At 45.4% G+C, this 25,591-nt stretch overlaps 1 protein-coding gene across 6 annotated transcripts in view; it reads left to right on the top strand.

Moving 5' to 3' along the window:
* The window catches only part of SLC39A11 (solute carrier family 39 member 11), a 469,465-nt gene that overhangs the window by 146,511 nt on the left and 297,363 nt on the right, over positions 1-25,591 (top strand). For 5 of the 6 annotated variants that reach the window (XM_017884879.1, XM_017884872.1, XM_017884873.1 and 2 more), the window contains one exon: positions 8,738-8,882. In XM_017884879.1, coding sequence (XP_017740368.1) covers positions 8,738-8,882 — 145 coding nt within the window. The remainder of the gene's footprint in view (positions 1-8,737; positions 8,883-25,591) is intronic. The other variant, XM_017884878.1, reaches the window with a different exon arrangement.

Genomic DNA, 25,591 nt, shown 5'->3' with positions numbered 1-25,591 from the left:
CTTCATTATACTTCAGTTACTTGTGTTCCTTCAGATTTCTATTACTGTTTTAAGGAAAATGATATTTTTGAGCTAAAAGAAAAAGCATAATACTTTGGAAAACTCTGCCAAGCCCTGTCTCTCTGTCAGCTGTGCTAGTAGGAGCCCTAGCTCTTTGGAATACAAGCTCAGGGCTGCTTACCTGGAATGGCTACTGGAGGGCTCTCTGCAGATTCTCATAGAACTGTGTCTCTGCAGAGCTGTGGAATGCTTTAAAATCTGTTTTTATGTGGGTAAATACGCTTGATTATGAATAGAACTTTGGCATCAGGGCTTGGAAAAGGTTTTGTCTCTTACAAGGTAGTTTGAGTAATGGTGTACTTATGTAGCTTAAATATAGCTAGAAGTTTGTAATTAACTTCCACCATTGTGAAGCTTCGTGGTAAGGTCATGAAGGAGATGGGGAGGAAGCTGGAAGATATGGCGTTGGAGGGATCATGGGCTTCAGGGTGGAAAGATCTTATCTTCAAAAGGAGTGAGCTAGGCTGTCCCACTCTGTTTCTGCCAGAAAGGGGGATGGAGATGGAAGCTTTCAGTGGAGAGTCACAGGATAGATATCTACCCGTCCTCATGTGGTCGCAGGGCTGATGTTGATTATCTTAATCATCAAGAGGATAGACAGCAGGGGTGGATGGAACCTCACGCTGTTTGGCATTAGCTAGAACATCTTTAATTCTTTTAAGCCTTTTCTTCCCCTCTCTGCACCAATCCTCTCTTTTCTCAGGGCCTAACCACTTGTGGTTACCCTAGATCGGTATGTTCTGTATTATGCAACATTTTCCACTTATTTTGGAGCCTCTGTCATTTAGTTCATTCAGGTAAATTAGTTGAATTATGGAACACAGACCATGTGCTGGGTGCTGACAGTAGGGCCACGAGACACAGCTGCCATTTTGAGCCTCATGGCTTTGCGATAGTTAAGAAAACTGAAAAGTCAGCTGGGTGCAGTGGCTCACACCTGTAATCCCAGCACTTTGGGAGGCCGCGGAGAATGGATCACTTGAGGTCAGGAGTGTTAGACCAGCCTGGCCAACATGGTGAAACCTCATCTCTACTTTAAAAAAAAAAAAAAAATTAGCCAGACATGGTGTTGCACACTTGTAGTGTCAACTACTCGAGAGGCTGAGGCAGGAGAATTGCTTGAACCTGTGAGACAGAGGTTGCAGTGAGCCAAGATTGCACCACTGCACTCCATCTTGGGCGACAGAACAAGACTGTCTCAAAAAAAAAAAAAAAAAAAAAAAAAAAAGAGAACTGAAAAGTTAAAGCCTATTCAGGGTGCCAGGGGAGGATGGAAGGGAGTGCATTTGATCCATACTAGGTTGGGTAAATCTAGGAAGGCTTCCTGGAGGAGGGAGCTCAGGCTTCTTTGGCCAAGATTTAAAAACCTCAAGTATAGAATAATTCAAAGCTTGAAAACCTGCCTTGCTGTCCACTGATTGGATGTAGCATTATTGCTATAAGAGGAATGAACTGAAGTCTAGTTAGAGGTAAAATCCTAGTGCTTTGGACAAGGTAAGAATTGCGTTAAAAAACCAGGACGGCCCAAGTACTTAAGCTGTGATCCTCCTTGTCTTTAGGGATTCTGACTGTGACCCATGATCCCTGAATATATAGGTTAACCAGGGCAAAGAAGACAGCAGTGACCTGCCTGATACCTGAGGCAGGACTGTACCCTCTGCCTCAGTGTCTGTGCCACTCCGTGTCCCTGTTTGCTTCTTAGCTGGCTGCTCATCGCCGGGAGCCAGCCTGGCCCTGGGCAGCCGCCTGCTGCCGGGCTCCCGAGGAGAGAAGGTCATCTGTTATGTAAGCACCATCCATATTCTGACTGTTGATCAGGGGTGACATTTAATTTTTTTTCCATTATGTGGAATAATTTAAAAGATTGTGTTACGAGTGTCATTATTATGGCAACTTCTCAGTAATAAAAACAGCATCAATTATTGAATGTTGCCTTGTGTGTCTGGGGTTAAGTGAGGATGGCAGGAGGCAGAGGCTGGGGAATGGGAGGAGGCAGCACCTATGCTGGGCCCCAGGCAGGCCGCCCGCCAGCCCCTTCCCTGGCAGCCACAGGTCTTGAGTCCCTGGGGTGGTTCCTCTTGAGATCCCTGTACCCTTCTCCACTGGCGTGTAACTCTTGGCCTCCATGTAGCTGTGGCTGGCAGGGGCACCAGTTAATCCCCTGACCTTGCCCTTGGCCCTTCCTCAGGGAGCTCTGACTTGTTGACAAGCTTCAGTTACAGAGACTGCCTCCCTCGGATCACTTGAGGTCAGGAGTTTGAGACCAGCCTGGCCAATATGGTGAAACCCCGTCTCTACTAAAAATACAAATATTAGCCAGGCATGGTGGCGGGCACCTGTAATCCCAGCTACCTGGGAGGCTGAGACAGGAGAATCACTTTAATTAGGGAGGCAGAGGTTGCAGTGAGCCAAGATCACACCACTGCACTCTAGCCTGGGCAACAGAGTGAGACTCCGTCTCTCAAAAATAAAAATAACAAATGCAGAATTTAAAAAAATGAAGAGACTGCCCTCCATGGGCCAGCGAAGTAGAGGGCCATCACAGCCCTTGTTGAATGAAACCTCAGAAGAAAATGAGCAGAGCTCCCTGATCCTGAATCCATGTGATAGAAGGTGTATGCAGGTTTGCCTCCCAGATGCTGGCAAGCATCACACGTTGCTCTGCTTTGCCATCCTCAGACATGGTTGTTAATAGCAATGACTCACCCCAGAGAGGAAGAACCAGAGAGGAGGTGATGGGACTTAAGTCCTATTGAAGGTTGGTACTGGGACTTGGAGCAGATGCACCAAGCTGCTTGCAGCAAGTTTTGAGGGCTGCAGGGTCTGCAGTGCTAGGACACCCAATGTGCTTTGCAGAGGGGGGCCTTAGTTCGCCCTTGTAGACTTAATATGCAGACAACTGTGTCCCTTCAGTGATGCTCTGGCCTGTTTCTCAGGTGACTTGTTTCTTTTTGGGGAATCTGGAGCCATCAGCCACCAGCAGTTGCTCTCCTGCCTGGGACAGCAGGCGACACTGCACGGCCCCAGGATTTTATTTCTCGAAGGAGATGTATGTATTGTTTTGTGAGGCCTTTCTGGTTTCACAAAGGCGTATTGCAGGGCTGCTTCCCTACCTCCTGCCCGCCTCTCCTCCTTCACATTATTTCATCATCTTTCTTTTCTTTTCTCTCTACTTCCTCTCTCTCTCTCTCTTTTTTTTTTTTTTTCTGGAAAGTGCTTTCCTTCTTCTCCAGCTCCTGCCTTTCTGCATGGCCTTTCCAAAGTGGGTGGAAGTTGCGCTGTTTTTTCTGAGCCAGGGATTGGCCCCACACCAAGAAGAAGAATCATTATGATAATAATTCCATCCTAAGAGGACGGGAGTCTCAGGTTCCGTGGTCCTGGGTGGTGGGTGGGTGGTACCTCGTGCCTCCATTAGCCCACACCCTGCTTTCGGTACTGAGCTGGATTTGGAGTGGATGGGGATGCGGGAAGAAGGACAGGGAAAGGGACTCAGGAGAGGGAACAATGGAGAAGGAGAGGGGGTGACCTTGCAGCTGGAGAAAGAGTCCTTGTATTTGACACTTGACATTTGGGACCTGCAAGGTGACATAGCACACTTGAACTATGCAAAGCCCTGGAGGCCTACCTGAAGCACTGTGTGTTGTGGAGACTGGAAAGAGTGACTCACTGACCCTCTGATGGGCAGCAGAGCAGACTGTCGGGGCTGCTGTGAAAAGTCAAGAACAGCTTGCAGTGGTCACGTGTTTGCCCTAAGAAGGATCATGCTTGCACTTTGCCAACCTTGCAGGGTTACAAGGATTGAGTGAGGTAACGTGGATAGAAAGGCATTGCAGAGATGGAAAAACCAAATCAAACCAAACAAACCAGAAATGTAAAGAACAGTATCAAGTAAAGAAGAGAGGGATATGGAGAAGGAATTTCTCCCTGAGGACCTTGGTTCCTTCTGCACAGGCCAAGGCTGTATTTATTTAAGGCTTCCTGGTAAAGAGCTCCAGTGCCCCCCACTTGCAGTCCCCATGCCCAGTGAGCAGATGGGGCTCCATGGCAGGGTGGGGGGAGGCGGTGGCGTGTCAGCCCAGCAGGTTGAGAGCCACTTTGCCACAGCAGGACTTCTGAGTTTCCCCCACCACCAGGGACACGACGATAAAGCTAGCCAAGCAGAGCTTGGCACCTCCCTCCACGCTGTTTCTTGAAATTCAGAGGGATGTATTCCTCTTCCCTATCAATAACTGAGAGTTGGGGGAATGTTGAGAATCCTGAAAAGGTATCTAAAAAGAGCCCTGGGAGGCCAGTACCTGGGATCAGAGGCGTGTGGAGGTGTTGCCAGGTGTGGAGATAGTGAAGGAGCTGTCCTTGGCGTTACTCCGGAGATACTCTCTGCAGCTCCCACGCCGCATAGCTGACCCTGGTTGTTCTGAAGGCTAAATGTTGGATGGAGCACATGGGGGAAGGAGGGGGTACAGGTGGGAGTGGGTACAGGTGGAGATACTGGATCTTTTTCTAGCTTTTAAAAGGGCAGCTTCTAAGTGAAGTTAGGGTGGGATTTTCTTAGTGCCCCTCTCCCTGCCCCCAAAACACTGAAATAAAGCAATGCAACCCACAAAGATTGATAGAAAGGCGAAAAGAGTTGGAGGGGAAGAAGGGAGTCAGTGTTTGGGCAAAGACCTGAAAGGGAAGAACAAACACCATCTTCCCACAAAGACCTCTCTCTGCATCTTCCCTAAAGGAACGCTCCATCTTTACAGTTAATAATGGGCTAGTACATGTAAAATGCTTGGAACATTGCCTGGCACAAACCAGAACCCAGCCTGTATTATATGGGCTGTGTTCTGGTTTGTGCCAGGCAATATTCTAGGATGGCTGTGAATTACAGATATGGCTTATTTTTCTTTTGGCATTATCACTACCTGGCGCTCTTATTTTTTAGTTTATTATGATGGGTTTATTATCTGTCTCTTGAAGGAGAATGTAGGATTCCTGAGGATAGGAGACGTGGCTTTTTTGAATTGCCAGTACCCGGAGCAGCTCTGATACAGAGTTGACGCTTAATAGAAATTTATGGAATGCATGAAGGTGGGCAGGGAGTCTTCCTAGAGAAACTAGCAAAATTCTTCTCTTTACAGTAAAAAGAGGGTATGTGAGTTTCCAGCATTACAGGGAGCTGTGGCGTCCTGATTGATCATCTGAATTCTTTCTAAAGCAGGTATCTTAAGCTCAGCACTATAGACATTTTGCTGGCTTTTTTTTTTTTTTTTTTTTTTTTTTTTTTTTTTTTTTTTTTGCGACAGGGTCACTCTCTGTTTGCCCAGTCTGGAGTGCAGTAGTGCCAGTAGTGCAATCTTGGCCCACTGCAGCCTCGCCTTCGTGGGCTTAAGCAGTCCTCCTGCTGCAGCCTCCCAGGTAGCTTGGGACTATAGGTATGTGCCATCATACCTGGCTAATTTTTTTTTTTAAGAAATGGGGCCTCACTATGTTGCCCAGGCTGGTCTCGAACTCCTGGGCTCAAGTGATTCTCCTGCCTTGGCCTCCAGAAGTGCTGGGATTATAGGCATGAGCCACTGTGCCTGGCCCTGGCTCATTCTCTGTTGTGGGGGCTGTTCTATGCATTGTTGGATGTTTCATAGCATCCATGGTCTCTACCCACTAGTGATACCAGCAGCATCCTCAGCCCCCCAGTTATGACATTCCAAAATGCCCAGTGCTCTATGTCCTCTGGGTTGCAGGAGACAAAAATCACATAATCGAAAACAAATGTTCTAAATGAAAACCAGGGTCTCTGCAAGCTGCACCTTACCAGATGGGCTTCAATCAAATACACAGTTGCAGCTTAAAGCATATTAATGCTGTGGCATTTCTGCTGTAATGAAATGGTTCTCCTTCTATTCCTTCCCCCAGTTACGCATCAATCACATGATAAAAAGAAAGAAGACGAAGGAAAATCAGCTGACATACTTTCATAGTGAAACATGTCTTTTATTGCTGCAATGATTCCTTGGATGTCAGCAGGAGATGTAGAATTAGAAATAATTAAAGCATATAAACAAACAAAGAGCTGTGACTCCATGGCATATCACACAGACACCGGGTGTCAGCAGGGTTAAGGAGGGGGGTTTCTGAAGAGGCAGAGACTGGCCTTCCCAAAGCCTCTCTGTTCCCAGGATTCTGGCCATCTGTAGGTCTACCTTGACCGTGATACTGCAGGGCAGCTGCCTCTATGTGACAGAAGAGGTGGATACCCAAAGGGGCCTGAAAACTTGTACAAGGGTAGCTCAAAGAGGGGCAGGAGGCTTTTTTGGGGGTTTAGTTTAAAAAAAGTTAAATGGGGGTGTTGGCACCTTTCTTAAAGGATGTTCATAGAGGACATTGCAAATAAATGATGACAATGGTGATGTCTAGACAAATGAGAACAGATGGGAGGAAGGGCTTGTGTGTTCATTTTCAACATTTGGTTGGAAGCAGATAATGAAATAAAAGTTCTGAATCATTAGGTTCTGTTTCTTAACTCTGATCATGACAATGAAGGTGTGTGTGTGTGTGTGTGTGTGTGTGTGTGTGTGTGTGTCAGTCACAGCAGCCTGGTATCCCTTTTGTGAGATTCCTTCATGAATGGAACTAATCCAAGAAAATTGTTTTAGTATTTTTTTTAAATAAATAGATGCATTTATGTGATTAGATTATAAGCTCTCTCCTCTCCTGTATTAGAGACACATATTTTAAACGAAAACTTCTGTTTGTTTGGACCGATTTTTGCTTGGTGCTGTGGCCTGAAAACGTTTGCGTCCCCTCAGGATGCCTATGCTGAAATCCTAACCGCTACAGTGATTATATTAGGAGGCGGGACCATTGGGTGATCATTGGATTAAGGGGATAGAACCCTCATGAGTGGGATTAATGCCGTAATAAAAGACGCGTGAAAGAGACCCGTTGCCCCTTCCATAGTTAGCCTGTGCCGTCGTGAACCAAGAAGCAGGCTCTCACCAGTCACTGACTCTGCTGGTACCTTGATTGGAATTTCCTGCCTCCAGTAACTGTGATACATTTCTGTTGTTTAAAAGCTGGCTGGGCGCAGTGGCTCACGCCTGTAATCCCAGCACTTTGGGAGGCCGAGGCAGGTGGATCACTTGAGGTCAGGAGTTTGAGACCAGCCTGGCCAACATGGTGAATCCCTATCTGCACTAAAAATGCAAAAATTAGCCGGGCGTGGTGGTTAGCGCCTATAATCCCAGCTACTCAGGAGGCTGATGCAGGAGAATTGTTTGAACACAGTGGGGCGGAGGTTGCTGTGAGCTGAGATCGCACCACTGCACTCCAGCCTGGGTGACAGAGTGAAACTCTGTCAAAAAACAAAACAAAACAAAACAAAACAAAAACTGCCCAGTTGATAGTATTTTATTTTATGGCAGCCTGATCAGGACAGAGACACCTAGTTTTCAAGAAATCTCTACAATTTTTTGCTGATGGAGATGATTCTGCCTCCCTTCCCTTAGCTTTGAGGCATTTGGGTGAAAGTGGAGGTGCTTGTGTAGTTGGTTGAGTCTCTCCTCTGCCTCGTTGTTCCTGTTGAGATCCTGTGCATCTGTAAGTGGTCAGCGGGGTTGGGGCTTCCAGATGATGCCTTTGGAAGAGAAGCTTACCACCCCATTATAGGTTCATTTATTTACTCCTAAGCGGAACACAAGCTTCAGAAGAGAGCTGTGTCTCATTCACTAGCCACAGAGTTGGCAGTTAAAATATTTGTCAAATTAACGTGGGGATCAAGTGGACGATTTTGCCTGGTTAATGAGAAACGGTCAAACTGATCAGTGCTTAACGAGTTAGGATAAAGCAGAAGAATGACATGATTGTTTTAAGGTCCTCTGGATTAACTCTAAATATGTGTGCATTCTCTGCAACTCGCACTGCTTCCTTCCTTTGAGATGCTTTTGTTTGGATCTCCTCTTTTGATCTCGTAAGACACGTGAAGATGTGGAGATGGTGAATTCCTAAATAAGTTGACCGTGGTTCCTGTACTGAGGCTGCCATTCATGTGAACCTGCCATACGGACTTCTTTTGATAGATCAGAAACCAACTTCTTTGCTCATTTGCCTGGCGGTGACGACGCTTGCAGTGGGGTTTTGTGTGTGTGCGGCAATGATGCTTGCAGTGGGGTTTTGTGTGTGTGCGGCAATGATGCTTGCAGTGGGGTTTTGTGTGTGTGCGCGGCAATGATGCTTGCAGTGGGGTTTTGGGTGTGTGCGGCAATGGTGCTTGCAGTGGGGTTTTGGGTGTGTGCGGCAATGGTGCTTGCAGTGGGGTTTTGGGTGTGTGCGGCAATGGTGCTTGCAGTGGGGTTTTGTGTGTGTGCGGCAATGATGCTTGCAGTGGGGTTTTGGTGTTTGAGCCCCAGTCTTTCCTGGTATATATTTTCCCCATTTTTAGGATCAGCACTGACTTTTTAGATCATGTTGTTTTTTCTTTTTTTGTAACCACTGAAGTCCTATACCTGGAAAGTTTGTCATCTTCCCGAAGACACAGCTTGGCCTGGCAACTGGGTTGGCCGGAGGACTGGCTCAGCTGTGGTGGTCTTGGTAGAGATTGGCAAGTTGCCTCAGTGCCCGTGAGCCAGAAGCATCTGGGGAATTAACATAGTAGTGGTGCTATAGTGATGTTACCGCTTCTTACCACTTCTTGTTTCAGGGTGCAGCAGAAGACCCCCAGACGGCCCTGGCACTGAACTTCGGCTCTACATTGATGAAGAAGAAATCTGATCCTGAGGGTCCCGCGCTGCTCTTCCCTGAGAGCGAACTTTCCATCCGGATAGGTAGAGCTGGGCTTCTTTCAGGCAAGCTCTTTGCTGTAGACACTGAGCTAAGTCAGGCAATATGGACGTGGGGGCTGGTGGTAGGATGAATAGTGAGAGAAATGCCAGGCACTGTCCTGTCCCTCTGAATCACTCACCCTACGACTGCCTGGAGCTAAACTGGCATCTGGCCCAGAACCTTCATTTCTCATTTGTTGTCCAAACCACGTGCTTAGTCTACAGGAGGTAACGGTACCTATTGATCATGTCTTCAACTTGCACAGGTGGACAGAGGGGTCACTCTGATGGTGATGGGGCTTGAACTCTGAATACTCCTTTTCATTTGTGTTGTAATTTACATCTTTTTGATTTACCTGGGGAGACTGCTGTGGATTTTTTTTTTTTTTCTTTTCCGAGACAGAGTCTTGCTCTGTCGCTCAGGCTGGAGTGCAATGGCGTGATCTTGGCTCACTGCAACCTCCACCTTTCAGGTTCAAGGGATTCTCCTGCCTCTGCTTCCCAAGTAGCTGGGACTACAAGTCCACGCATGGCTAATTTTTTGTACTTCTAGTAGGATGTTGTTTCACCAGTTTGGCCAGGCTGGTCTTGAACTCCTGACTTCAGGAGATCTGCCCGCCTTGGCTTCCCAAAGTGCTGGAATTACAGGCCTGAGCCACCGCACCCGGCCAACTGTGGATGTTTATCTCATCGATTCAGTTTGGAGCCAGAAAAGCTAAAGACGCTGACAGCATAATCATGCCTTTTCTCAGAGTTAGAGGGAACGCATCCCTCAATAGGAATCAGATAGCAATTACTGAAGCTCAGTGGGGAGAGAGGCAGAATGGCTGTTGTCCTTTGAGAAGTCGTTGAAGAAGGAATGCAATACATTGTTTTCCAACCTCACGGTCAGACCCTCTCCTTCTTGCCCCTCATTGTTTACTAAGGGCACTTGGCTAGTTTAAGGGCCAAGGAGCATGAGGAGAGTTGGATGCCTTTTTTTCCCCTTTGGATTTATGTAAGAAGTTCCCTCATTTAATCCTGCAAGACCCTGGGGACGAAGACCATGCCAAGATGCTGTGGAGAATGGGCCCCTCCTCACTTATGTGGAGTGCTCTCCTGAGTGAATTAAGGAAAAACAAATTGGTGACCGGTCACTGTGTTCACAGGAGTGATTACAGGGAGAACAGTCCTTTCCCATTTCCATGCTGGCATTTTAATTGGATCTTTTTGCCATCTCTATGCTAAGATGATATCTAGCCCTTAGGGAGAGCAAATGTACAAAAGTTACAGCTATGCTGCAACCAGGGCTCTGATATCTGTGTTCAGATTATGTCCTGCATGAATTATTCATGGAGAACTCAAATGTCTTCTCCACTTGGGTTAATCCTCACTGCCTCCTACAGCTTCCTATGTGGGATGGAGCCAGGAAGTAAAAATTTCATCCAATGTGAGCTTGAATGATAGAGGGTTAGAACGACAAATCTTCCTCCTGCCTCCAATCACACTTGTCACTTTTACTCATCAGAACGCCTTAGGTGTCATCTTCTCTTTTTACTGGAACATAGTCAAGGACTGTCTGGTGACACAGTAGAGCACTGTATTCAAGTAAAACTTGTCATTTTTCATGCTGAGTCCTGAACACAAGGCCACAGGCCTTTTCTGTCTATTTTCACTAACATGACTGCGCTGGGCTCCTAGGTGCCCCTTTGAAGACCTTACAATCCTGATTCTGAGCCTTCTTTAGGATATAAAAGTTGGCCAGGCTTTACCTGATTTTTTTATCTTCAGGGCCATGGGCTGGTGGGTCGGGGGAAGGTGGTGCAGTGAATTCAGTGCCTGTCAATCAAAAAAGGTAAAAATTGGCAAACCCTTAGATGGACATTTTCCAGTGGAGCCACAGCTCCACTGTGACAGGGTCAGGGGAGTTGGCTCTGCAGAACAGCCTCTGGGGACTGCTGGGTCTTGGCCAACCCAGAGTTATGTGGTGGGGGAGTGAGGTGTGTGGGAGGGAGATGTAATCCTGTCCCCCTGCTCCAGAACCCTAGGCACTAGGCACAGCCTGTTACCAGGTTACCAAGCAACCCTTGTAACCGTTGCTAGCTGTTCAGCTACAAAGGCAAATGCAGGCTCTTGGGGAAGCACAAAGATGATCTCCCAGCCATCTCTTGAAAGGTTGCTGTTCTTCTCACCTGGACACACCTGTGGGTGTCAGGCAGCTGAGGACTCCAGAACTGATAATGGCTATTTGATGACTGGCTTCATGCAGATGGAGCCTGAATATGCATTATTTGTACCATCTGGATTTGCCCTTAAGCTTGCTGTAAATGGAGCAAGGAGATTGGTTTAATGGGTATTTAGTGAATAACATTAGCCTTTAAAACATAATATTGGTGCTGCTGTTGTAATGTCCCATAATTGGTTCGGCCAGAGGAAGAGCTAGAAAGGCCACACTCTGGGAGAGGAGTTCAGCTGCTCTGAGGAGCAGCAGCAGTGATGGCAGCCTGAGCTGGGAAAAGCATTTATGAGATACTTTCTATTTATGTCTTAGTGTGCAATGTTTTCTGATTTCAGCTATTCCCAAGGCTGGGGATATTTTGGGACTTAGGTAGACCAGAAGAAGTTCCTTTAAATCTATCAGTCTCTCTTTCTTACATTCTCTCTCCCATCCATCCATTCATCCATCCATCCATCCATCTCCAGTTAGCTTTCTTTTAATTAAAAATATAATGACATGGGTTAAAAGTAATTTTCCTTCCACCTTCAAATCCCTTATGGTCCAGTCCCCCCATCTCAGACACAAACATCGTTTCTAGTTTCTTGTGCATCCTTTCAGAATTATTATGTTTCTATAATCACACCTGACCCATTGTTCTGTATTGTGTGTTTTTGCACCCTGGGGTATTTGTTTCCTGTGGCTCTCATAGATCCATCCCATTCTTGTTGTTGGCTGTGATGCTACCTAATTAGCCCCCTCTGGATGCCCATGAGGTTAATTCTGAGGCTTTGCTATCACAAAGAATGTGGCATAGAGCATTTTAGTATCTGCGTCTGTGTGGACAGTTATATTGTTGAGTAAATTCTAGAAATCAGGCCAGGAGTTCTTTATATCTGGGCTCCATGCATTAGTACCAAAGGGCTCACGAGCCTTTTGACATTTTATGCAAAGTGTGTGTGTGTGTGTGTGTATGTGTGTGTGTTTGAAAGGCAAGGGGTCTATAAGTTATATTTCATCACACCCCAGATGGCTCCATACCCCCAGTGTTGTTCAAGATCTTGGGCTTCTCTGTGTCAGTTGTCCCCACTCAGCTGTCAAGTTGAGCTTTTTTTCTTTTCTTCGTAGCATCCTATGTAGGCTAAAGAGAAGGTAGTTAAAAGTGAATCAGTTGATTCTCTTACTAATTGTTAATTGCCTCATTTAAATATGCAGTATGTTCTGGGGGAGGAAGTTGAAATGTTACCAAACATCAATGGGCTTGCTGCCCGACGCACACAGAGGCCAATACCATGGCACTGGCTTTTGAGAGAAGAACAGCTTTATTGGGAGTCAAGTCAACTGGCAGGGAGACAGGAGGGAATGCCCAAATCTCTCTCCTTCAGCTAGGGGTTGGATTGGGTTTTATAAACATAAGTAATGAGGTGTGATCTGATTGGATCTTGCAATGAGGTGATGTTAGGAGGCATTATCTGATTGGATCCTGCCATGGGATGATGCCAAAGTTCAATCTGATTGGATCCTGGATCCAGTCATGTGGTGTCTGCTTCTTATTTCAGTCCCACTTCTCTGTCCCAGCACTTAGGTTCCCCCTGCAGTTTTACACTTGGTTCATCTGGGCATGCTGAGGTTACATGACCTGAGGGTCCATGGCAACTGAAAAGCAGCTCACAGCTTTGTGACATAAAAGTTGAGCCAGATTGGTCTGATGCAGTTATAGATACTCTTCACTAGTGAACTTTGTCATCACTATCATTATTGGTGAATTTCATTGGTCTGTTAGCATAGGAGAATTGCCTATCATTTTGTGTATCTGTGGAAAGACCAGGAGAAGGCATTATTTTCTGGTAGAGCAAGAGGTGGATTTACTTTAGGAGATTATTCAGTTGTGAGGTGCCATCTGTGCATTTTCTGTAAATCTTTCCAAAGTATTGGGGGAAAAAGTGAATGGGTACTCAAATCAGGGAAGCGTAAGCCGTACAACACTCAGGTAAGAAACAGATTTTTCTCTTAATGTCCTATTCTTATAGAAAAATTCACTTGGCAATAAGAATTCTACCTACACAGCCTTGCAGATCTGATGCAATTATCGAAGCCATGTTTTGCAAAATGAAACTGATGCCAAGCTGGTGTCAAGTGGATTATAGATTATAGAACTGCTGTCGCTGGCCATTAGCTAAGTGTCTTTGTTTTCTACTCTAAAATCTTGAATTCCTTATTGGTTCTATGTCTGATTTGCTGTGTGGCACTCTTCCTGTGGAACTGGTCTTGCAGGAGATGATTTTCCTTTCTAGCTCAAGCTTCCCAAGTGCCCATTCCTGGATCAGCAACCCCAGGACTTGTCCTGTTTGGGAACATGATGGAGTTCAGGTGCTCTTTGATCCCCTTCTTCTACCTCAAGACACTCTCTCTTCTCCAGGTATCTCAGTGTCCTCTTTTAATCTTGTATTTGGAATCATCCCTTTCTCTCATTTTCCCTGTTAAACATCCTCCCTTAGGTGCCTCTGGAAAAAGATTTGATGAACTGAAGAACAGGGAGGTATTGGCCATTGACTTCATGTTTTACTACTGCTTATGTATTTGTCTGTTGACTGGGAACGGTTTCTCTAGTTCGGCAGTGAACCCAGTAGGTGGGTTTTCGCACTGGCTAGCCTCTGGAGGATTGCATTTTTAGACATAACGATTGGGGCTCAGGGTGGGTAGCCAGGCTGTGTGGGATGCAATGTCTTCTCTGAAGCAGCTGGTTCTCGCTATAAGCTCAGCCACATACATTCCACTCCCAGTTTTCCTTGGCACTAAAACTGCTTGGAATAGCCTAAGCCTAGGGAAGCAAAGAGGACTCATTTAAACAGCTTCACGGTTCCTATTACCTTTCTTTTTCTGTATCTTCTAACTTTCCGTGTCTTCCTGAAGGACATGTTCCTTTTGTCACTGATATTTCCAGTCAAATGTAGTGATCTTAAATTTGATCGAGAGTGAGGTGTAACTCCTAGGAGAAACTCTGAGTGTTTATAACTAGGTTTCCAAAATAATGTGTTTAGGGAAGTCTCTGAGATGTTATGAATTCTGACTTTTATTGGTAAGATCTTTAAAATGAAATAATATTTTCACAGTAGTTCATGAAGATATAATTTCTTGGCATGTGGTTTTGGCAATTAGAGTTTTTAAAATTTATGTTTTTTCCCTGTACCTGCTTGGTTAGGGGAGAGTTTAAAATCTTGTCTTGGCCCAACTGAGAAGAGTTATCTAGGAACTGAAAAATAGGCAAGCCCCGGCTGCTACCTCCTTTCTGGGCCAAGACCTGTAACCTGGGTTTCTTCATTTAAAGTGTGAGAATGCACCTGTAATCCCAGCACTTTGGGAGGCTGAGGCGGGTGGATCACCTGAGGTCAGGAGTTTGAGACCAGCGTGGCCAACACGGTGAAACCCCTGTCTCTACTTAAAAAAAAAAAAAATTAGCCGAGCATGGTGGCACATGCCTGTAATCCCAGCTACTTGGGAGGCTGAGGTAGGAGGAGAATCACTTAATCCCAGGAGGCAGAGGCTACAGTGAGCTGAGATGGTGCCACTGCACTCCAGCCTGGGCAACAGAGTGAGATTCTGTCTCAATAAATAAATAAATAAATAAATAAATAAATAAATACACAAATAAATAAATAAATAGTGAGAATGAAGCAAACCAGCAGTTAAAATGTGCCGCACAAAAATATTTTGCAGGAGGGCAAAGGGCTCAATAATAATAACTGCCAGGAGGTTTTTCACATCTGGATACTAAATAAAATAAACAACGCAGAAATACCTTGTTGGACAGGGCTCTGTGCAGACGGCATGAGACTGTTAGTGTCCTAGCTCGTGGGAACGCTATCAGGGTGGGTACAATTTATAGAGTCTTCTGCTTCTGAGGGGGGTTCTATTTGGGCCTAATGTGGAGCACTCAGATAGCACTTCATCTGCTTCTGCCTTTAAAAAAAAAAAAAAAAAAACAGTCCTGATTTTCTAAGCCAGGCATTTCAGAGTAATTTCAGAGCAAACTTTCATGTGACATGAGGCTAGAGGCAATTTGGCACTTACATGTGTTTGCTAGGGCTGCCGTAGCCAAAATATAACAAACCGGTGGCTTAAACTGCAGAAATTTATTTTTTTCACAGTTCTGGAGGCTGGAAGTCCAAGACTAATGGTTGGCAAGATTGGTCGGTTTCTTCGGAGGCCTTTCTCCTTGGCTGGTAGATGGCCGTCATCTCCCTATGGCTTCACTGGTCTGTCTTTTTATCGAGACAAGGTCTCACTGTCTCACCCGGGCTGGAGTGCAGTGGTGCGATCCTGGCTCACTGTAGCCTCAACCTCCTGGGCTCAAGCTATCCTCTCACCTCAGCCCCCTGGGTAGCTGGGACTATAGGAGCGTGCCACCGTGCCTGGCTGATTTTTGTATTTTTTGTAGAGATGGTGTTTTGCCATATCGTCCAGGCTGCTCTTGAACTCCAGGGCTCAAGCTATCCACCCACCTTGGCCTCCCAAACTGTGGTCTTTCCTCTGTGCCTGTCGGTGTACCGATCTCCTTTTCTTATAAGGACACCAGTCATATTGGATTAGGACCCACTCTAATGACCTCATTTTAACCTTACTAACGTTTTAAAGATCCTATCTCCCTTACAGTTACATTCTTAGGTACTGGGCATTAGGACTTCAACATAGAAATTTTAAGGACATGATTCAGGCCATAGCCACACTGAACAATTTTTTGAGAAGTTGTCTTCCATGGATAGTACTCAGCTTCAAGAAATTCCAGGTGGCAGGAGAAAGGAGTTCTCTTTGTTTCTGTTTTGTAGTTTCTCTCCCTGCATGGCTGCCTCCTTACATTAGCCTCATACCTGCATGGGCTGGGAACGCAGAATATGCAGGATAAAAAAATAGTAGAATGAAGTTGAAACATTACTCAAAGAGAGTAGCGAGAAAGAAAGTCAGGGCCGGGCACGGTGGCTCACTTCTGTGTTCCCAGCAGTTTGGGAGGCCGAGACGGGCGGATCATGAGGTCAGGAGTTTGAGATCAGCCTGGGTAACATGGTGAAAACCCATCTCTACTAAACATACAAACATTAGCCAGGTGTGTTGGCACATGCCTGTAATCCCAGCTACATGGGAGGCTGAGGCAGGAGAATTGCTTGAACCTGGGAGACAGAGGTTTCAGTGAGCCGAGACCGCCCCATTGTACTCCAGCCTGGGCGACAAGAGCGAAACTCCATCTCAAAAAAAAAAAAAAAAAAAAAGTCAGATGGCTCTAAGTCTCATCTTTTAAGACTGGTGGCAGGTGTACATCTATGCTATCATGAAGTTAAAGGGATGGCACTGTTAAAGGGCTGACCGCTTCCACTGTCACCTGAAACGGTCGGCTCAGGTAACTTCTGGGGACATAATTGCAATACACATCTGAATGTGTAGAAGTTCTCTCCTGACTGTGTAAGTTTCCTGTTGCTGTCAATGAAGTACAAATTGAGCATCTCAAATCCGAAACTCCAAGATCTGAAGTGCTCCCAAATCCAAAATCTTTTGAGTGCTGACATAATGCTCAAAGGAAATACTCATTGGAACATTTCAGATTTCAGATTTTCAGATTTGGGATGCTCAACTGGTAAATAATGCTGGTAAAATCATGCACATATTCCAAAATCTGAAAAATCTGAAACACTCTGGTCCCTTCAGAGAAGGGATGATTATCTTGTACTATACAGAGTGGCTTAAAACAGCAGAAATATATTCCTTTACAGTTTTGGAGGCCGGAAGTCTGAAATCAAGGTATCAGCAGGGCCACACTCTCTCTGAAAATTCTAGGGAAATTCTGTAACTTCTTTTGGCTCTCAGCATTTCCTGGCTTGTAGCTGCATCAATTCAATCTCTGCCCGCATTGTGATATGGCCTTCGTCCCTGTGTGTGTCTGTGTCTAAAACTCCCTATCCTTTGTCTCATAAAAACACCAGTCATTGGATTTAGGTCTCACTTAATCCTGCATGACAGCTTCTTAACTAACTACATCTGCAAATACCCAATTTCTAGGTAAGGTCATATTCTTTTTTTTTTTTTTTTTTGAGACGGAACCTCACTCAGTCACCAGGCTGGAGTGCAGTGGTGCGATCTCAGCTCACTGCAACCTCTGCCTCCCGGGTTCAAGCGATTCTCCCGCCTCAGCCTCTGGAGTAGCTGGAAACAGGTATGCTACCACGCCCAGCTAATTTTTGTATTTTTAGTAGAGATGGGGTTTCACCATGTTGGCCAGGCTGGTTTCGAACTCGTGACCTCAGGTGATCCACCCGCCTCGGCCTCCCAAAGTGCTGGGATTATAGACGTGAGCCACTGTGCCCTGCCTAGGTAAGGTCATATTCTGAGGTTCTGGCTAGACATGAATTTTGGCGGGGGACAATATTCAACACTACTTTGACCAACCCCATACTCTGATCACTCCATGACCAGACTTCAGGAGCTTGGTTCGTCTGAAGGGCCATGTTTGTCTTGTACAAAGAAGGAAGATGGATAAAATGAGAGGAAGCACGAGGACGACTCCTGGCAGTAATAAAAGCCCACTTAATTCATCTGGAGCCCTTAGAGCAGCTGCCGGGTGCTTTGTTTGAAATATTCATTAAGTGTCTACTGAGGAGTTAGGGATACAGTCTCCTTATGCAAAATTTAACATTTGCTTGGTTAGCAGGTTCTATCATATTTATAAGCGTTCTGACACATTCATTTCAGCTCGTAAGTCTATTAAACTGGAAAATGTGTTTTTAATGTGCTTTAGGGAAACAGAACAGACGAGTGGCTTGGGTAGCACCAGCCTTCATGAGGATATTCCTGCCAGGCTTTTATTAGTTGAAGATTTAAGAGTCTGTGTCTGAAGTCACACAGCCTGGGCGCTTTTCATATTATTATTTTACCTTGTTTTGCAGAAGTTATTTTTGCAGAAGCTCCTTCTGGGGACACAACAGGATGGCACGTTGGTTTTGAGCACTTTGAGGTCTTTAAGAGTCCTTTCCATTTATTCACTCCCTTGTCAACCTCTTGCCCGTTACTAAAAGTGCCTAATAAGGAACAGAAGGCTGGATTTGAGCCTGTGAAGCTGGGAGGAAATTGACAGCAGTTACTGGAATAGTCAGCCTTCGAGAAGGAAAGGGTTAGGAGGAAGATGTGGACCTGGGCTTCGAACCTGTGTAAAGTACAGAACAGCCCAAACCTTTGGGATGGGGCCCATGCAACTCTTCCCTAAAGAAAGGAGTCAGTGATATGCTCCACTTGACCTGAGTTTGCTTTTTCCTGTTCAACCCTCCGTCTCCTCTCTGGGTTGCATGTATTCTAGCATTCTGATCTGCTTTCTTCTCTCTGGTGTGTTTTCCCTCCTGGGTCCAGAGAAAGAAAATAGCTCTGCCTATCTGAAAACTAAGTCAGTTGTCTCAAGGAAACATGATTTTCAGAGTTGAAATATGATTTTGAGGGTCATGACATTTTGGAGCTGGATGTTCAGGGGTTTGCCAGCAACTCCCAGCTTAGGTCTCTGAAACAGAACTCACTGTCTCTGACTGCCAACTTCTTGATTACACAAACTCACCATGAGCTTGCTGGGAGGCAGAGGCATTCCGGGAGGGTGGCAGGGGACGGAAGTGCACGAGATGGTCTCTTACAGCTCTTAGATGTGGTGAGCCAGAAGTCTCTGCTCTTTTCCCCGGGACACCAGGCTCACCTAGAGGTTTCTCCAAACTGACCCTTAGCAGACCTTGGTGAGGTTTACTCAAATCAATCTTAGTGAGTTGGTTGTGCCCTTTCCAGTAGGGAAACCCTGTTGTACACATAAAACCAGGAGACACGTGCCTTTAAGGCGATTTGGATCTCCTGGGGAAACAAATATGGGCCGTTTTGTATGGTTCAGCATGAAAGCTACATAAACCACTAATAATCATATAAGTGGGTCCCAGCACCATGCTGGCCTTAGTGGGCCAACTCTCCTAACTCCTCTGTAGTGCAAATCATGCCTTTACTGCCTTACAGCCCTTCTGAGGCCAACTGGCCAGTGAGATTTTTATTTATTTATTTAGACGGACTCTTGCTCTGTTGCCCAGGCTGGAGTGCAGTGGCGTGATCTTGGCTCACTGCAACTTCCGCCCCCCAGGTTCAAGCGATTCTCCTGCCTCAGTCTCCCAAGTAGCCTGGATTACAGGCGTGCACCACCATGCCTGGCTAATTTTTGTATTTTTTTAGTAGAGACCGGGGAGGGGGGTGGTTTCACCATGTTGGTCAGGCTGGTCTTGAACTCCTGACCTCAGGCAATCCATCTGCCTCAGCCTCCCAAAGTGCTGGGATTACAGGCGTGAACCAGAGTGCCCGACTGCCAGTGAGATTTTATTCAAGGCATGAGGATGAGTAAATATAGTAAATAACAAAGAGAGTAGGATGTCAGTTGGCCATGGCAAAGGCAGCCCTCAGAGCCCACTGGCGCTTGCTAACCTCTTGGGACCCTCTACAGCAGTGGTCCCCACCCCTGGGCAGCAAACCAGTATGGGTTCGTGGCCTATTAGGAACTGGGCTATGCAGCGGGAGGTGAGTGGTGAGCAAGTGAGCATAACTCTCTGAGCTCTGAGTCTGGTCAGATCAACAGCAGCATTAGATTCTCACAGGAGCACGAACCCTGTTGTGAACTACACACACGAGGTATCTAGGTTGCACCCTCCTTACGAGAATCTAATGCCTGGTGATCGGAGATGGAACAGTTTCATCCTGAAACCATCCCCTACCCCTCACCTCCTATCTGTAGAAAAATTATCTTCTGCAAAATGAGTCCCTGGTGCTAAAAAGGCTGGGGACTGCTGTTTTCCAGGGAGAGTCCCTGTCTGGCTCCAGGGCTGGGTTCTTACTTAGTTCCACATCTTTAGAGGTCGAGTTCAAGGTCTGGTTTTTCTCAGGTCTTCAGACCTGCCTCTCCCAGAGAGAGGCCATCTCCACCACCTTGGATAAAGAAAGTGAGGCCCAGGCCAAGACTTGCCTTCCAAATTTCCATTGCCTTTCCTAGGATCTCCTGTTTGTTCCCAGGATAATTGCCAGGGGCAATTTTTTGTTTTTTTTTTTACTTTTTTTTTCAAATGAGATACTGCCAAAACCTGTAGCTATACCCTGTGGTCTCTCCAAAACAAGGATGCCAGGATTCCTTAGTTCGTTAGTAATAAGCCACACACCACATTGGGATCATCTTGGAAAATGTGCGACTCGGTCTCAAAAACCCTATGAAATACAAATTGTGACAGTCCAAGTTTCATGGCCATTTCTTTTTTGTTTGTTTGTTTTGGAGACAGCGTCTTGCTCTGTCGCCCAGGATGGAATGCAGTGGTATGATCTCGGTCCATCACAACCTCTGTCTCCTGTGTTCAAATGATTTTTGTGCTTCAGTCCCCTGCGTAGCTGGGATTGTAAGCTAGTACCACCATGCCTGGCTGATTTTTGTATTTTTTAGTAGAGAAGGGGTTTCGCCATGTTGGCCAGGCTGGTCTCAAACTCCTTAGTTCAAGCAATCCACCTGCCTTGGCCTCCCAAAGTGCTGGGATTACAGGTGTGAGCCACCATGGCCAGCCTTTGTGGCTATTTCAAGAATTGTTCAGGTGATGAAGGGCATGAATATTTTTTAAAATTTATTTTTTTTAAATTACTGTATCTTAAAGCTCATTCTTTTGGAGTGTACAGTTCCATGAATTTTTAAGAAATGCACAGATTTGTGTAAGCATCACCATAGGAAAGTTCCATCACCTCCCCAAATTCCCTCGAGCTGCCTCTTGGCCCCTTGTAGTCAAACCCTTCCCCCAACCCATCCCTGTTTCCCTTTTGTTTAACCTCTGGCAACTTCTGAGCTGTTCTCTGCCCCTACGTTTTTGCCTATTCCAGAATGTCATCTAAATGGACTCATACAGGATGTAGCCTTTTGGATCTAACTTCCTTCCACTTGGCATCATGCATTTCAGAGTACTTCATTATGTTGCAAGTATCAACAGTGTGTTCCTTTTTAAGGCTGAGTAGTATTCCATCGTGTGGATACACCACAATTTGTTTACTTTCACCAGTTGAAGGACATTTGTGTTGTTTCCTGGTTTTTCAGCAATTATGAATGCAACGTCTATCAATATTTGCATACAGGCTTTTATGTAAACATATGTTTACATTTCTCCTGGGTAAATACCTGGGAGTGAGATGGCTGGGTCATGTGATAGGAAGCCTCCAAACCGTTTTCTAAAGTGGATATGTCATTCTTCAGTCCCAGCAGAGTTGTAGTTGCTCTGCACCCTCACTAGCCCTTGGCCTCGTCAGGTTATTGTTTTGTTTTGTTTTGAAAATTGGAGCCGTTCTAATGAGTGTAGTAGTGGTCTTGTGACTTTCGTTTGTATTTCCCTAATGACTAATGATGTTGAGCATCTTTTCATATGCTCACTTGCCATCTGTACATCTTCTTTGGTGTCAAAATCTTTTGCTTATTTTTTAATCCATTTGTTTAATTATGGTAGAGTTTTGAGAGTTTTGAGAAGTTTTTTTTTTTTTTTTTTTTTTTTGAGATGGAGTGTTGCTCTGTGGCCTAGGCTGGAGTGCAGTGGTGTAATCTTGGCTCACAGCAGCCTCCACCTCCCAGGTTCAAGCAATTCTTCTGCCTCAGCCTTCTGAGTAGCTGGGACTACAGGCACACGCCACCATGCCTGGCTAATTTTTGTATTTCTAGTAGTGACAGGGGTTTCACCATATTGGTCAGGCTGGTCTCGAACTCCTGACTTCGGGTGATCCACCTGCCTCAGCCTCCCAAAGTGTTGGAATTTCAGGTGTAAGCCACTGCGCCTGGCCCCTAGAGTTCTTTTTCTGTATTCTTCATAGAGGACGTTTGTCAGATATGTGATTTGCATTTCTTTTTCTCCCAGTCACTGGCTTGTCTTTCCCTCTCTCAGCAGTGCCTTTGGAGATCAAAAGTTTTTAATTCTGATGAACTGTCAATTTATCAGTTTTTCTTTGTTTTTGTTTTATGAATGGTGCTTTTGGTGCTGTATCTAAGAATTTTTTTGCATAACCCAAGTTTGCAAAGGTTTTCTCCTATATTTTTTTTTCTCTAAAAGTTTTACATTTTACATTTAAGTCTGCTATCTATTTGAGGTTTTTTAAAAATATGGTGTCCGATAGAGTTCAAGGTTGAGTTTTTTTCATATGGATGTTAAATTGTCCCAGCAGCATTTATTGAAAAGACTGTATTTTCTTTTGCTTTTGTAAAAGTTCATCAGCCATATGCGTTTGGTTCTGTTTTGGACTCTTCATTCTGATTCATTGGTTTTGTGCCTATCCTTTCTCCTTTCACATTTTAGAATCAGCTTGCCAATATCTACAAAAATATCCTAATGGCACCAGGCGCTGTGGCTCACGCCTGTAATCCCAGCACTTTGGGAGGCCGAAGCGGGTGGATCGCTTGAGGTCAGGAGTTCGAGACCATCCTGGTCAACATGGTGAAACCCCATCTTTACTAAAAATACAAAACTTAGCCGGGTGTGGTGGTGCACACCTATAATCCCAGCTACTTGGGAGACTGAGGCTAGATAATTGCTTGAACCCGGGAGGCGGAGGTTGCAGTAAGCGGAGATCGAACCACTGCACTCTAGCTTGGGCGACAAAGCAAGACTCCATCTCAAAACAACAAATCCTAGTGGGGTTTTGACTGGGGTTGCACTGAATCCATAAACCAATATGGAGAAAATTGACATCTTAATAAATAGAGAGTTTTCCATTTTATGAACATGATATATTCTCCACAGTCTTCTTTGATTTCCTTTATCAGTGTTTTGTGGTCTTCATCATACATGCTGTACACGGTTGGTCAGATTTATACCTCTAAGTATTTTATGGTACTATTGTAAATGATACTGTATTTTAAATTTCTAATTGTTCATTGCTAGTATATAGAAATATAATTGACTTTGTCTGTGCTAGCCGTGTATCCTCCAACCTCACTAAACTCATTCATTGGTTCTAAGAGTTTTTTGGTAGATTCCTTGGAATTTTCTATGTCATTTCTGTGAATAGTGACGGTTTTATGTCCTCTTTTCAATCTGTATGCTATTAATTTCATTTTCTTACCTGATTGCACTGGCTAAGACTTGTAGTGTAATATTAAAGGGAGGAGTAAGAGCAGACAGTCTTGCCTTATTTCTGATGTTAGGGGAAAATCATTGAGTGTTTCACACTGAGTGTGATGTTATCTGTAGGTTTTCGGTAGATGAAAGGTATACATATTTGAAAAGCCACCACTGACATAAAAGATGTCACAATATAGAAATGGTATAGATTTGGAGTTCAGAGAACAGGTTCTGGAGTCAGACTTACTGGGTTTGAATTCTGACTCGACTCCTTAGCGGCTGCTAGACGTTGCAGTTTTGGGGAAGATAGACTAAGTGAATACATATAAAATGCTTAGAATAGTGCATAGTGTATTGTATGCTCTCAATGAATGTTAGTTGTTATTCTGTCCGGACAACAGTAAAAATAGCCGAAGAGCTCATGGAGCCTGGATGTAGGAAGTTTTTGGCCCAGATTGTGGAGATTTTGATGCCCATATTGAAAACTTTGGAGAAGGTTTGGGTTCAGGTGTGGATTCTCATTGAGTCATTGAGCACATTTGGGTCCGAACACTCTTTGAATCAGGGATATGGAGGAATCCATGCCAAAAGAACAGGTTGTTTCATGGAAACAGGGAGGGGAACATCACACACTGGGGCCTGTGGGGGGTGGTGGCTAGGGGAGGGATAACATTAGGAGAAATACCTAATGTAGGTGACGGGTTGATGGATGCAGCAAACCACCATGGCACGTGTGTACCCGTGTAACAAAACTGCACGTTCTGCACATGTAACCCAAAACTTAATGTATAATAATAATTAATAATAATAATAATAATAATAATAGAATAGGTTGTTCCTCAGGTAGAAGAGGAAAGATAAATCCCCAAAGAAATAGGCACAAATGTGAAGTTAAGGAAAAATATACTATAAAATTGATGTGATAAATTATAGAGAATTGCAGTGAGAGGTGTAGAAGATGTGCATGTCTGTGGCGAGAGCAGGGCGTGGGGTTGGGGGTTGAGTCGCAGCATATGGTTGGAGCATGGCTGATGGTTCACTAGTCGTAGTGGACTTTGTTCATCTTCCCCCTTGCCTCTACTGAGTTGATAGAGCAAGATCTTAGATCAGAGGATGGAAGCTGAAGTCGTAAGCCTTTGAGTCATGCAGTGGACTAAGCTCTCTGTCACTGAAAGGATTCAAGCAGAGTTGTGGTGACCAGTGGTCAGGGAAGTTATAGAGAGGCTTGTTGTGCAGTGTGAAGGTTTGGGTTGAGTAACTTGCTAAGACTCGTCATGCTCCAAGATTCCTCAACCTTGAGCCAAGAACAAGGACACCTGGGGACGGGGCCGTGCAGCTGAGCCCATGGCTCCCCAGCCTTCCTCTGTCTATCTGACGCATTTGGGAAGGGATCATGTCACACTAGTCTGGGGCAGCCGATGAACGGAGAGTGGGTTCTGGGCTGAGATCTTGGAGATGGGGAGTGGGAGCTTGGGCATAGCCTTCGAGGCACAATCCCACAGGTGACCAGATGCAGCAGCAAGTGAGGCCGTCAGCAGCTGTGGCTCTCTTCGCTGGGCTCACTCAGCTACACAGCCTACGCTTTCTGCAAGGTGTTGCCATGGTAACCTTTTCCTCTCTTTTCTGCAGTCCACCAGTACTTCTCGACTTGGTTAACAAGGCGTCTCTTCCTATTTGGTTTCATCTCATCTTGTCTTTTTTCTTGCTGCCTCCATTTCTCTTGGTCTCTCTCACTCACTCCTTTGCAGCTCTCTCTGTACCTCTCTTTTTGGCCTGCACTCCTCTCTGTCTTTTATTTCAGGTGATCTGCCCCTCTTCCATTCTATCCAAGGCTGGAGTGAAGTCCCTCAGTGTCTCTCTCACTTCTAAGCCTGAGCAGCTCCTTGGAGAATTCTCTCAGGCTCTTTTGGGCCCAAGGCTGCCATGTGCAGCCCCAAGTGCAGCATTTCCTGGGTGGTTGGTACCAGGAGTTGGAAGAGCTCTTCTGGGCCCCTGTCTTCTTTCTTTGTATGGAGACCTATGTGAGTAGATTCCATCTGGGGCCCTTCCCTCTCTTTGGAAAATGAGATCTGGGTGAAGTTCTCCTCTAGGCTTGGTTTAGGTTGGCTTTGCACAGTGGAAGCCCATTAGCCTACGGTGTTAAATAAACTCAGACACTGGTCTGTTAGGGCCCCACCATACAGTCAGGTTGGAAGTGACCCCCGTCTAGACGCTTCCATGAGATTTATTATGGAGCACAAGCTTCTCCTTGATGTCACCCTTCTCAGTGCCTCTGTGACAATCCTTCAGCCCTTCATCCAGCCTGCTGGATTAGAGTTATTAACCACTTAGTGTCAAACTGTAGTTGCTTCTTCTGTTTGTCTCAGCCAGGGAATAAAGAAGATTTGCCATCTTAATTTTCTTTTTTTTTTTTTTTT

This window comes from Rhinopithecus bieti, unplaced genomic scaffold (genome assembly GCF_001698545.2).
Source record: "Rhinopithecus bieti isolate Rb0 unplaced genomic scaffold, ASM169854v2 scaffold_13400, whole genome shotgun sequence".
Lineage (NCBI taxonomy): Eukaryota > Metazoa > Chordata > Mammalia > Primates > Cercopithecidae > Rhinopithecus > Rhinopithecus bieti.
Note: the sequence above shows the minus strand (reverse complement) of the source record. Positions and strands in the feature narration are given on the sequence as shown.